The sequence below is a fragment of the Lutra lutra genome, chromosome 4 (assembly GCF_902655055.1).
Source record: "Lutra lutra chromosome 4, mLutLut1.2, whole genome shotgun sequence".
NCBI classification, from domain to species: Eukaryota; Metazoa; Chordata; class Mammalia; order Carnivora; family Mustelidae; genus Lutra; species Lutra lutra.
Genome location: NC_062281.1, coordinates 39,256,129 through 39,270,825, shown reverse-complemented (window position 1 = coordinate 39,270,825; position 14,697 = coordinate 39,256,129). Strand labels below are relative to the sequence as shown.

The 14,697-nt window shown below is 38.8% G+C and overlaps 1 protein-coding gene across 2 annotated transcripts in view; it reads right to left on the bottom strand.

The window, feature by feature from the left end:
• NIPAL2 (NIPA like domain containing 2) overlaps positions 1 to 14,697 on the bottom strand; it is a 75,176-nt gene that overhangs the window by 41,441 nt on the left and 19,038 nt on the right. For both annotated transcript variants that reach the window (XM_047726762.1, XM_047726763.1), the window contains exons 2-3: positions 13,716 to 13,784; positions 12,517 to 12,688 (exon numbers count right to left, since the gene is read on the bottom strand). In XM_047726762.1, the coding sequence (XP_047582718.1) occupies positions 12,517 to 12,688; positions 13,716 to 13,784 (241 nt within the window). The remainder of the gene's footprint in view (positions 1 to 12,516; positions 12,689 to 13,715; positions 13,785 to 14,697) is intronic.

Sequence of the window (14,697 nt, the reverse complement as noted above, 5' to 3'; positions counted from 1 at the left end):
CACTTAAAAATATTTTGTTCACATTTACTACTTCTCATTTTTACCCTTTATGACAACTTCATTTTTAAAATCTTTTAAAATATAATTGACAGACATTACAATATAATGATTTGATATTTGTATTTGGGTTTTTCCCTCTTTTTCTAAATTTTATGTATTTATTTGAGGGGGAGAGCATGCACACACGAGCGGGGGTGGGGGAGACGGAGAAGCAGATGCTCCGCTGCTCAGGGAGCCCAAAGTGGGGCTTGATCGCAGGACCCAGGGATCATGACCTGAGTGGAAGGCAGATGTTTGACTGACTGAGCCACCCAGGCACCCACGGTTTTTTGTTTTTGTTTTTGTTTTTATTTTTTATTGAAGTATAACTACATACCGTGTTATATTAGTTTCAGGGACACAATGTAATGATTCAACAATTCTGTACATTTCTCAGAGCTCATCAAGGTTAGTGTACTCTTTTAAAATTTAATTTTTTATTTGAGTATAGCTGACACACAAGCTTACATTAGTTTAGGTGTACAACTCAGGGATTTGACAGGTTTATACATTATGCTATGTTCACCCCAAGTGTAGCTACCATCTGTCCTTTTACTTCATTATTACAATAAACACTATATTCCTTATGTTGTGCTTTTTACTCTCATGTCTTACTCATTTCATAACTGGAAACCCACGTCTCCCACTCTTTTTCACCCATTTTGCCCAACCCCCACTCCCTCCCCTCAGAACCACCAGTTTGTTCTCCCTATGTATAGGCCTGATTCTGCTTGTTCTTTGTTTATGCATTTTGTTTTTTTAGATTCTACTTGTGGGGATTCCCTTAAGTATCCCTAAAAATATTGAGCATCTTTTCATGTCTGTTGGCCATCTGTATGTCTTCTTCGGAAAAATGTCTATTCAGGTCCTCTGCCTATTTTTTAATTGGATTGTTGGGGCTATGGTTGTTGAGTTCTTTATACATTTTGGATATTAACCCTTTATTGGATATATCATTTGCAAGTATCTTCTCCCATTTGGTAGGTTGCCTTTTTGTTTTGTTGATGGTTTTTTTCACTGGGCAAAAGCTTTGTTTTTTATGTAGTCCCAACAGTTTATTTTTGCTTTTGTTTCTCTTGCTTTAGAAGACATAACTAGAAAATATTTTCTACAGCTGATGTCAGAGAAATTACTGCCTATGTTTTCTGGTAGGATTTTTATGGTTTCAGGTTTCACACTTAGGGTCTTTAATCCATTTTGAGTTTATTTCTGTGCATGGTGTCGGAAAGGGGTCCAATTTCTTTCTCTTACATGCAGCTGTTCAGTTTCCCCAGCACCATTTGTTGAAAAGACTGTGTATTCCTGCCTCCTTTTCATAGATTAATTGACCATATAAGCATGGATTTATTTCTGGACTCTCTGTTCTGTCCCATTGATTGATGTGTCCTTTTTTTGTGCCAGTGCCATGCTGTTTTGGTGACTACAGCTTTGAGTATATCTTGAAATTTGGGACTGTGATCCCTCCAGCTTTGTCTTTCTCTCTCAAGACTGTTTTGTTATTTAGGTTCTTTTGTGGCTCCATACAAATGTTGGGATAATTTATTCTAGGTCTATGAAAAATGCTGGTATTTTTGATAAGGATTGCATTACTTCTGTCGATACTCGACAGATTGCAAAATGAACACCACATTAAGTCCAGTTACCAACAGTCACCAAATATAATTACAGAATATTTTTTTCTTATAATGAGAACTTTTAAAATTTACTCTTAACAACTTTTAAATACGCAATGCAGTTTTATTAGCTATAGTTGCCATGGTGTATGTTACATTCCATGACTTATTTATTTTATAACTAGAACTTTGTACCTTTTGACTCCCTTCACCCATTTCACCCATCCCCCCCTCCCTGCCCCTAGCAACCACCAGTCTGTTCTCTGTATCTATAAGCTTGGTTTTTTGTTTTTTTTAGATTTCACATAGAAGAGAGATCATATGGTATTAGTCTTTCTTTGACTTATTTCACTTAGCAGAATGCCCTCAAGGTCCACCCATGTTGTCACAAATGATAAGATTTCATTCTTTTTCATGGTTGAATAATATTCCATTGTGTATTGATACCTTATTTTTCTTTATTAACCCACTGATAGACACCCGGATTATTTCTGTATCTTACTTATTGTAAATAATCCTGCAATGAATATGGGGATGCATTTATCTTTTAAAGTCACTGTTTTTGTTTCTTTAGATAAATACCCAGAAGTGGAATTGCTGGATAATATGGTAATTCTATTTTTAAGTTTTGAATTAAGTTTTGAATCTCCATATTGTTTTCCAAAGTGACTACACCAATTTACCTTATCACCAATACTGCACAAGGGTTCTTTTTTCCCCCACATCCCTGCCAACACTTGTTACTTCTTATCTTTTGATGACAGCCATTCTAACAAGTCAGGTGATACTGCACTGTGGTTTTGATTTGCCATCCCCTACTGATTAATGATGTTCAGCATCTTTTTATGTGCTTGTTGGGAATCTGCATGTTTTCTTTGAAAAGAGTCTATTCAGATCCTGTGCCCATTTTAAAACTGGGTCATTTGTTGTTTTTGCTATTGAGTTATGTGACTTCTTTATGTATTTTGGATGCTAATGCCTCATTAGATATATAGTTTGCAAGTATTTTCTCCCTTTGAGTAGCTCGCATTTTCATTTTGTTGATAGTTTCCTTTACTGTGCAGAAGCTTTTTAGTTTGACATAGTCCCACCTGTTCATTTTTGCTTTTGTTGCCTTTGCTTTTGATGTCGAATCCAAAAAAAACATGCCAAGCCCAGTGTCAAGGGGCTTACTGTCTACATTTTCTTCTAGAAGTTTCGTAGTTTCAGGTCTTAGATTCAAGTCTTTAATCCATTTTGAGTTAATTTTTGTGTAAAATAGTGGACTAGTTTCATTCTTCTGCATGTGCCTGTGCAGTTTTCCCAACACCATTTGTTGATGAGACTGGCCTTTCTCCAATGTATATTCTTGGTTCCTTTGTAGTAAATTAATTAAACATAAATGCCTGGGTATATTTCTGGGCTCTCTCTTTTGGCCCATTGATCTGCATCTGTTTTTATGACATACCATACAGTTTTGATTACTATAGCTTTGTAATGTGGTTTGAAACCAGGGAGCATGATGCCTCCAGCTTTGTTCTTCTTTCTTAAGATGCTTTGGCTATTTAGAGTCTTGTGGTTCCATACAAATTTTAGAATTGTCTTTTCTAGTCTGTGAAAAATGCCACTAGAATTTTAATAGGGATTGCATTGAACCTGTAGATTGCATTGGGTAGTATGGACATTTTAACAATATGAATTCTTCCAATCCTTGAGCACAGACTATCTTCCCATTTATTTGTGTCTTCTTCCATTTCTTTCATCAGCGTCTTATAGTTTTCAGTGTACGTGTCTCTTACCTCGTTGGTTAAATTTACTCCTAGGTATCTTATTCTTTTTCATGCAATTGTGACCACTCCTCAAAAGGCAAATTTAACCCTGAACTAAAATGATTGATTACACTTTATTCAACTCTGATTATGGATATAATATTCTTATCTGATTCAGTTGTAAAAAACAAAACCAAAAAACCTTTGTTCCATGGGTTATGAATTCAAATGTTTAGGGGCCAATTAGGCAATCCTCTACAGAGGGCAAAATAATGAAGGTGGTGGGTTGGGGCAATGAAGGGGGATGGGCTGTGGATGGTAGACTGGTGTGACGAGGGTGGGTTGCTGTAGCTATGAGGACTAGTGACCTAGATTATACAAGACCAGTGAAAGGTGACAGCCATAATTCAGCCCTAGCCAAATGCAAGTCCAGGACTACCACGTCTGATTCTTTTTTTTTTTTTTTTAAGATTTTATTTGTTTTTTTGAGAGAGAGACAGTGAGAGAGAGCACGAGCGAGGAGAAGGTCAGAGGGATAAGCAGACTCCCCGTGGAGCTGGGAGCCTGATGCAGGACTCGATCCCGGGACTCCGGGATCATGACCTGAGCCTAAGGCAGTTGTCCAACCAACTGAGCCACCCAGGCATCCCACTACGTCTGATTCTTTAAGGCAAACCACTTTTTGTGTGTCATGGTCCAATTTTTAAACATGGGAAATTAGTTTATAGTCTTTCAAAGCACTGTTTAAGCCAAACAAAACACAGCAAAGTTCAGATCTGACCTACAGGACACCAGTTTTTGGAATCTCATCTAGCCCACAGTGAATGTTTCATCAATTTTCATTTAGTGTCATCCAATTTTTTGTTTAACCTCTATGATCTGAAGAGAAACTGGGGTATATTTTTACACAATGGGAAAGCAGAAGACAAAGCAGTAAAGGAACCCCTTTTGTAAAAAAAATAGTCCCTGACATGAAAAGAACATATTTATATAATAATGCTACAAACAGATCCTCACATGTAAATATCTGGCTTGTGGTTTCTGACCACTTATAATGGCAACTTTATTGCACTGCTAAAAAGCGAACCACTAAAGCACTTTCCCGTCACTCACAATCAAGCTTCAAACATGTGGACACGTTCAGCGAGCTCCCAGGCTCAATCAACTATAACCGTATGGTGGTATTGATTACCCCCAAATTATTATTCCCTCCTAGTTGTAGCATTGTAGGGGGAATGTATGTCAATTACAACGTACTCCATGGAGTTTGGATTTGAAAGTCTGAGGATGTGATGGTTTGAGAAATGTTTCTTTGTAGAGAAAAAAAGTTGCTCTACCATATTGGCAGGAATACAAGTGTCAAGTAATTCATGTTAATAAAAAAAATTGCTATTGTTATTTATTGAAGATACTGCAGAAATAGTTCATAGGTAATTTGTATAATTTCAAATAAGGAAATTCACTTGGATTAGGAGTAATCATTCTTTCATTTCTACATTTTTCTTGACACACATTAGTGATTACACTTGAAAAGACTCCAAAAAAGTAAAAACTCTATTATTGAGAAGATTAACTCTGTATTATAAATTTATATGATAGCGTATTACTTCAGCAGGAGTAATTTCTCTAGAAATATTTATGGCGTCCTCAAAAAATCAGCATGAGTGGGAAAGACCTTACAAATAGAGCTTTTTAGGTTTTAGGGATGCTTTCAGCTGAGTGCATGAGCAGACATAAAATGAGAACTTCAGGGCTTCATCCTGTGCTCTGAAATTTGGGGACAAATCTGCTAAAGCAGACAACCCAGCAAGCCACCAAAAAAAGGAATTTTTTTTCTGTATATTTCCGACATTAAAATAAATGCCCATGTGCAGTGCCCACAGGCAGCCCCTGTGGTCTGGAGCTCCAGTGATCTCATCCAGCCTGGCACTAAGCACGGGGCTCCGGAGGTCTGGAAGAATTCGCAGCATCTAGGTTCGTGGAATGCTACAGGTCACTTGCTTATTGGTCTGTTTATGTTTCCTTTCATTTGTTTCTAATAAAAATCTTGGAGACCGAAGTTTCTGCTTGAGATGACTTCTTTAGAGTTCCAAAGGCCTCACCAGGGTTTTCTGGCTACACTATGACCATCGCCTAATGGGTTACAGACACACTTCAGCTCAGAGTTCCATCACAGCACAAGACAGATACATGAAACAACATATATTTCACATCATGAATTTCCATTTGAGCCGAAGCCAGTATGTTGGGGGAAAATGGGAGATGGAAAAGACTTATCGGTCATATGTCTCATTCTCTCCTCATTTTCTCGGTGCAGTTGGCTCTCCAGCCGTCATCTGAATTAGTCCAGTCACACGGTGACTACTTCTCTTAGGAAATTTTTCCAGGGCCAAGGAGATCTTGCTGCTATTGATTCTATCATTCCATGTAAAATTCCAAGTGTTTGATCTCATGTAATTCATCTCAAGCCTAATCTATTCATTACCGGCTTCTAGTCATCTGGGCAAGAATGAAGTAAAATAGCAAGTTTATGTGTCTCATACATTACCGACATAGCGGCTGCTCATTCCATACTCGTTTCTTACCTTTATTTCTAAAGTCCTGCCTGAATTTAACTTGGAAGAAGGTGGTGTATTCTGTGAACTCTCTTCTGATTACTTTAAGTCAATACACTCAGGGGTATAGAACTGAAAATTGTCATTGGTGTTTTCATTATGTTCTGTTTCTCCTACCCTCCTTGTCCCTGCAACAATCTCCCTTGCCACCCCCAGAAAAATTAATTTTATATTGACTAAGGTTTACCATGAATCTCCTTAATTCCATGGGATTTCAATTCTTTTGACTGTTGATGGCTGCATCCTTTTTTTCAATGCTTAAGCAGAGCATAGATACATCATGAGGATGAGGGGAAAAGGAAAATATTAAATGTAAGGTTGGACTTTGTAGATGCACAAATAATTTAACTTAACCCCCAGAGGACAAGCTTATAAACCATTAAGCATGTACAGAAGTGAATTTCCATGAGCTCCTTGCAATGAAATGCTCAACTATCATGCTTTTAAGTAAGTGTTTTTGTCTTCTAACACCCTAGAACAGAACATCCTATCCTCATTTTATCAAACTTCAAATTCAAACCAGGTCTACAAAGCTGTGTTATATGATTTCCCTGCACTCTGCTTTCCTGGAGAAAAAAAGATGGAATGCAAGCAGACATATACAGTCATGTCCCCTGGGTCTCAGTTAAATGGTGAGGAAAAGACATTAAGCAGGTCATCATGAGAATGATGAAAGTCGATGGAGGGGAAATGCAGGACCAGGACTGCGGTGTGTGTTTGAGCAGGTGGCAGAGTGCACAAAGACACAATGTCTGAGGAAGCACATCGCCTATTTTGTCGATTTGTGTATTTTTCAGGACAATTTTATGACAGGTGGTACTAAAGTGTCCTGTACTAATGACATCACCATACTATAATAATTTCCAGACAAACAGAAATAAAGCAGCACAAGAAAGGCTACCTTTTTCTAGTCACAAAAAGGCACTACATAGAACGAAGAGGGCCCACGTGGGATGTTAAGGGAATAGAGAATAAGCCTGTTTAATTTAGTCTAGAAGCCAAGAAAGGCCTTCTGAGGAGGGAAGGATTAGCAGTAGTTTAAAATTTTATTACAAACTGCACAGAATATCTAACTTCTTTCTTTTTACTCGATTTCTGGTATAATAGTTTCTCCAAACACACATTCCCAAATTGCAGTTAGGCCTGAAAGAAACCGGTCCTTCAGCCTCTCTGAAGTCAATTAGCAAGTACACAAAAGTGCTATGAAGCCAGAGTGAAAAGACACGAAGTCACACACACACCTCAGGCTGCCATGTTTTTCCTCTGACAAATATCTGTGTGTGTTTAACGTATTTTGTCTTTGTCGGTTATTCAGAAATTCTGGTATTTTCCAACATGTTTTGGTTGGTGGATGTGGAGAAGTCAAAGGGTAATTGCAGTTCAATGGCTGAACCCATGAGCTGCGAGGATCCTACTTTTCCACTCCCTGAAAACTAACTATTACATGGGTAAGAACAATAAAGAGCTTTTCTTAAACTGGCTCCTCCATTTTAGAGAATTTAATCATCAGCCATCTTTTGGGGCTGGGGAACAGAGGCCCTTAGAAAGAATAACGTGCTTTGTTTCTGAGTGATCATAATTACTGTAAGTCACAGTGACAATCACTAGGGTTGTCATTATGTCAAACACTGTAGTCTGTGTCCAACACCGTTCTTAGGTGTTTGTGTTTATTCTGTTCCTGCCACCTCCCCCAGGACAACTTCTGAGGTAAGAACTCTTTTTTCTCCCCATTTTGCAGATTAGGGATCTGAGGCTTCAACCTGTTTATACTACTTGTGTGAGGTCACAGAGCTTTCCTGCAGCAGAACTGAGATGTGAATCCTAGAGCTGGCTGTGTGGCCCCAGAGCGTGTGTTCCTGACCACTTAACTGCTGTTTTATTGGGACAAATATCCAGCCTAGGCTGTAGACGAAATTGAAAACATCCATTAAGGGGCACCTGGGGGCCTCAGTTGGGGAAGCAAGGGTCCGAGTATGGATTTCGGCTCAGGTCATGATATCAGGGTTGTGAGATCAAGCCCTGCGTTGGGCTTCATGCTCAGTGCATGCAGAGTCAGCTTGTCCCTCTCCCTCTCTCCTCCCCCTACTCACTTGCTCTCTCTCCCTCTCTAAAATAAATATATAAAGTCTTAAAAAAAAAAAAGAAAGAAAAAGGAAAAACATCCATTGAGCTTTCTTAATTAATGGAAACACAAACACAAGTCAACATCCAGAATTAACCACCTTGCCAGCATAACGAGCGTATTAGTCAGAATGAGCCTTTGGACCTATTTTTTAGTGAGAAAAATAGATTCAAAGAGCAAGGTGACACAAGGATACCAGGGCTCTGATATTCTCCAAAAGCCAGACCCAGGCCTGGGCGTTCAAATCTGCCAGGATTATGGCCTGTTACCCAATCCTTGAGACTCCGGCAGACTGGATAATTCGCCCAAGCCAGGCAGTGGAGATTGGGTAATTACTCACGTGGCATTGCTTTAAGAATTCCATACAGGGTTTTCTGCAGAACTGCTGTCCTTTGCAGTGCTTCATGTAAAAATGTTGTGTGGTCAGCAGGTTCTGGAAACCTGGCCTACTGCATCTGTCTCTGGGAGACTCACAGTGTGCGTGGGCCTGTCCTAGGCTGCGCCCTGCTGAGCCCTGCCCTCACGAAATCAGGCTAACATTGAAAATCCAATACGGCAGAGATCTTTCTGATCGTGGAGCTCTTTGTTTCTCAGAACACCTTTGGAGCCACCGGTAAAATAGTGTTTGAGCATTGGCTGTTTCAAGGTGAGCGTGGCAGCGGGGTCAGCAGAACACACGCACACAGCAAGGGAAAGAAAGGATAGACAGGAAGATGGCTGGAGACCGCCACGTGGGAAGAGCCCAAACTGAAAGAACCATAATGCTTATCATAGTGTTTCTTCTACGCTAGTCCTGAGAACAATCTGTTCAGTTGAAGTTACAAAGGGAAAAAGAATTTTGATGATGTAAGATAAGACAGCGGGTCTGACATATTAGCAGGCCTGGCATGTTGTGTGCAGTGAGATCAGAGCACAGGATGACCTCCATGGGATCTCTCCTTACTTCTGGAAGGGTGAAAGGAGCACAGGGTTTGTGTGAATCAGATCACCTAAGCAGAGGAAGGAAGATGAAAGAAAACACCCTACTTAGGAGGTCCAGCTTTTTAAAATTTTCTTTCTTTTTAAAAAAATAATAAAAACAACAAAAAATAGAAGAAAGGCCAGAAAAGAATATGCAAACTCCCATTCCATCCAAAATACAGTATCTTTTTTGGTCTGTTTTCTTAAAACTCAGAAGGAAGTCTGATTTCTTTCATGAATCTCCCAAGAAATAATAAGAGGAAAAATTCCAGCACAGAAAAACATGGACACTCTTCTGTCTCATCTGTACACAGAGCCATATGATATGGCTATTTTAAAAATACTTTCCTTTTTTGCTTCAGGTCCTTTAGAGTTTCTAGAATCTTTATAAAGAATCTCAGGGTGGTAGTGGTTTGTTCTGGGGAATATTGCCAATCACCAATGGCCCATAACCCACCCAAAACACTTCACAGTAACCTAAATTTGGCTCCGGAATGCTGTGGGAATATTACAAGCATATATTGCTATTTGCAAAGATTGTAAAGTAGGAAATGGTTTGTATTTGAGGCTATAAGTTTTTTGTCTTTGTTTTTGTTTTTGTTTTTGTTTTTTTACTTCTTTGAATCATCTTATGGGCAGAGAGGGAGGTTGCTGAAAAGGTTCTAACATTGAAATATTAATTGGGGCCAAGAGCACAGAACGAAAATGATCTGTAACATTGAGAAAGTTCCATCTGTCAAACCAGTGGGCTCAGAGTTTGAAAGTAGGTAGACTGGCCCCATGGGGACTTGGGGAGGACAGGACACTGTCTAAGGTGAGTGAGAAAACTTAAGCTTCTTACTATTAATGGGAGCTTTGAGCAAGTCCGGCCAAGATGAGCAGCTTCACATGCAGCTTCCCTGAAGGTCTGTCAGGGGTATCAAGGGACCCTTAATCTCTGGCAACTTCCAAATTCTCACTTTAGGTCCCAACAGGGCCTGGCTGTATTTCATTTCTGTGAAATCCCTGATCATTGCAGTAAATCCAGCCACACTCCCCTTTCTTTGGGCTAGTTGGAATAGCTCTCTTTTTCTTGTTCCCAGAAAAAAGGATTACCAGTACCTGGGAGACTCGAGATAAATGGAAAATTTCATTATCATATGGTATACTCAACCCTCCCCCAGGTGTCTGTTTATATTCCTGGACACTTTTTTGCCTATTTCATGGAAGCTAAGCATGAAGCAAAACAAGAAATAAAAATGAAAACCAGCTCTAAACATACAGTCATTATGAAGAATAATACAACATTTTTAGAATAATTGGGGCCTGTAGAGGTCCCAAGATTACAATATAACTAGAACTTTTATCTATTATTTCTCAGATTTTGAGAAGAAAGAAGAAATCCACAATGTCTATGTACATGGTATGTATAGCAAAGAGAAGATATGCTAAAATTGCTCATTTTATTAGAATGTTAAAAACAGCAATGATTACATAAATGGTGTGTATTCAGAGTTAATAACAGGATGGCAATTTTAACTGAGCAATTCCTAGAAAGCTGAAAAAGTGTTCTTTGCTAGATATTCTACTACAGTATACCGTGAAAATATTTTAAATACAATATTTTGAGGCAGAAATATTTTAAATACAATATTAAGAGGCAGAAACTACTATCAAAATAAATTACATTCTTTTCGAATATATATTATTTTGGTTTAAACTATGCTTCCTTTATGAATATCATATTTTTTAAAGGAGAAATATTAAATTGGAGCATGTGAGTGCATCTCACACTTGATCTAGTTGTTAGCAGACAATAACCATCAACTCCTTTCTACTTCAGTGGAGGCTTCAAATTCACATTTAAAAACATGCTGTTGCCATAGCAGCAAATAAAGAGTAAATCTAAAAAGATTTTATTGATTTTAACAAGGCTTAGAAAATTTATTCATCTTTTTAGCAGTGATTTTTGCTCTTTTATTTTTTTAGTCTTTAACAACATCTCATATTCTCTTTTCTAGATATATTTAGTAAATCATAAATTTTGAAAGTAGGTTGATTCTGACAGTACTATAAAATTACACATTCTTATAGTAATGTAGAATAACCAATATTTAATTCTTTTTTTTAAAGATATATTTATTTATTTCAGAGAGAGAGTGTGCAAGGATGTGAGCACGTGAGCAGGGGGAGGGGCAGAGAGAGTATCTTAAGAGGCTCCAGGCCTAGCGCGGAGCCCACAGGGTGCCATCCCACAATCCTGAGATCATGAGCTGAGCCTAAATCCAGAAGCAGATGCTTAACCAACTGAGCCACCCAGGAGCCCCAATATTTAATTCTTTAAAAAAAAAAAAGGATTATTTAAAGGATTATTTATTTATCTATTTATTTGAGAGAGAGAGAGAGATGGTGCACAAGCAGAGAGGAGGGGCAGAGGGAGAGGGAGAAGCAGACCTCCCATCCCCCACCATGAGCAGGGAATCTGATGCACCCCAATCCCAGGATGCTGGGATTATGACCTGGGCTAAAGGCAGAGGCTTAACCAATTGAGCCATCATACCCACCAATATTTAATTCTTTTTTTTTTTTTAAAGATTTTATTTATTTATTTGTTAGAAAGAGAGAGAGAGAGGGAGCGAGCATGAGCACAGGCAGACAGAGTGGTAGGCAGAGGCAGAGGGAGAAGCAGGCTGAGCAAGGAGCCCGATGTGGGACTCGATCCCAGGACGCTGGGATCATGACCTGAGCCGAAGGCAGCCGCCCAACCAACTGAGCCACCCAGGCGTCCCTTAATTCTTAACGTAAAAGAGATACTGAACTATGGAGTCAAGATCAGGCATCAAACACTCTAAGTACATGTAATATCAGTTTCACATATGAATAAAGCATGGTGTATCACAAACACTTTTAGATAATTCATTGATAATTTAAAAAGCATGATATAACATTTGCTGTTCCTGTTAATTTATTAAGATGCAGACACTGGAAATCAGGCTTTTTTTTTTTAAAAATAAATATTTATTTATTTATTTGACAGAGATCACAAGGAGGCAGAGAGGCAGGCAGAGAGAGAGAGGAGGAAGCATGCTCCCTGCTGAGAAGAGAGCCCGATGTGGGGCTCGATCCCAGGACCCTAGGATCATGACCTGAGCCAAAGGCAGAGGATTTAACCCACTGAGCCACCCAGGTGCCCCTGGAAATCAGGCTTTTAAACATAAATACTACAGTTACAAAGTGCAGGTTCCTTCATGGGTAAGGGGGCAGCCTGACTGGGGATCAGTGAAGTCAGGGTAATTGTTCTAAGTTAAAGTGCTAAGAAAACAGGAAGTCGACTCTCTTCTCTTATTTATGTGTTGTTCATGTTATATGTGGGGTTTTTTTTGCCAATTATTCTGATCTCTAAACATTTGTTTTTGTTAAAACACAGAGAAATGGCTCACCTGTGACAGACATACAGCCTAATGGGGCGATGAGAGTAATGGGAGCAAATCCATAGGCGGCGAAGTTGCCCATCTCGCCCACAGCCATGAGGGCAGCCCCAGCCCACCACAACGTGCTCTTGAAGTAGGGCCTTGGGTGTTCCTGGTGAGCCAACTGGACATGAGAATATTTCTGGAAGTAAATCAGAAAGTAAGTAAGAACATATTCTATCCAATTAAAACTTGCCTTGAACATTTTTGGTCCTATGCATTTGCATCATGGTTTTTAAAGTTTACTTACAGATTATTACAGAACAATTATTATGGTTTTCTGCTTGTTCCAAACATATTAACTGCAGAAGTCACTGCCATTGATGGGGGATTTTGTGTGGAAAGGGCCTTCCTTATATAGGAATGTTGCTTAATTCTCATAACTGTAAAATTAGCATTACTAATTGCTCTCCAAAGATGAGCAGTGTGCTAAAGAATTAAATGCCCTTTTAGTCCACCACACCACAACACTTCCTTTAGAAGGTCAAAAAAAGTCCAGATGCCAAAATAAACATTGATGAAATGAAAATAACAAGTTACTCAAGAAAACCCCTTGGAAAAGGGATTTCAATGGATGAGTCAAACAGCTACCACAGAAACATAGCAGGGCAGATGCTTTGCTAGTAGGGGGTCCGTTGGTAGACCCTTGTTTACACATGGTTGGAATATTTCCTTGTATTTGAAACATCTACATTCCTGGAAAATTGGCCATTAAATAAAGCTCTATTTCATTATTGATTTGATGATGGCTAAACATACTTTCTATTAATACATATGTACCACTCTATATTACATTTAAAAACTTTAAAAAATAATAAGAGTACTGGAAGAAAACACAGAACATTAAAAATAAATCTTGGTTTGTGCCAAGATTGTGAACATCTTAGGTACAAATTTGTGGTATAGATTCACAAGCCACTGAAGCACCTTGCCTTGGCCATGTAGTATTATTAAGAGGTCCACAGAAACATTTGATTTTTTTTTTTTAATCAGAAGAAGAAAGTGAATGCAATTAGCCTAGACTCTATTTGTCTTTACATCAATGAGGTCATAAGATATACTTGTTTATTTTTGTGGAGGAAGAATCCCAAGGAGTACCCGAGGCCTCCTAAAGTCATAATGTGTTCCTGGATCAAACTACAAAGTCAGAAAAATAAACTACTTCTTACCTGAATATTTAGGGAAATACTCATTACCAAATTTCCTAAAATGGCTAGCAAAACTCCCAACAGGTGAGTCTGTAAAAGAAAATGTTTTCTTGTTAAAATAACACTTGTAAGCTACTTCCTAAACAACATTCCCCCCCAAAACCAAAATCCAAAATAAAACAAAAACCAACAAAATTTAAGTTGATACATTTATTTATTTGTTCATTAGCAAATATTTACTTAGCACCCATTTGCCAGGGCCATTTGGGTTATGAATAGTAGTTTTACTAGGATTTGTCTTTTTCGCTTTAGTCAAATATTATTTTTTAGAACTAGCACAATCCTTTACTGAGTTCTGTAGATTTTTGCCTCATTGGCTCAAATAAAGAAAACAGTTGCCAGGTTCTGACTTTTTCTCACTAGGGTGCTTCTTATTTGCCCTTTCAGTCGACTTTCCTCAGCAACGCCTCTGATCGTGGTGTTCACTGCCTTGAGTGTGGACTTCATAATTGTTGCCCATCTGGTCTCCCTCGCTCCCTTCTCTGACTATATTCTGGAGGAGTGTGGAATGAAGGCAAGATCGCTGGCCTTGGAAGAAAGGATGTATTTGAGATTCAGATCTGCTATTTTCTAATGGGTAACTCCGAGCAAGTTATTTCAGCTCCTTGGCCTCAGGAAACAAGAAGATGTTGAATAAGATGTTTCCAAAATCTCTTTACTTCTAAAGTTCTGTGATTTCCATGGAGAGAGACTACATCTTCCCACCACTCCTCTGATCAAGAACTCAGTGTTTCTCTGCAGTCAGCTCATTGAATATAAAACTCCATACCAGCTCCCCATAATCTGTCCTCTTTCTGCCCTGACAACTGACCACAGCCTATTTATTTAATGTACCCTCTACCTCAGATACCCAGCACACAACATTCTCCAGTCTGTCACACTTTGGCTCCTATCTCCCCTCTCACCTAGAGAGAACAGGCCCTTCCTCAGTCCATCCAGCCTA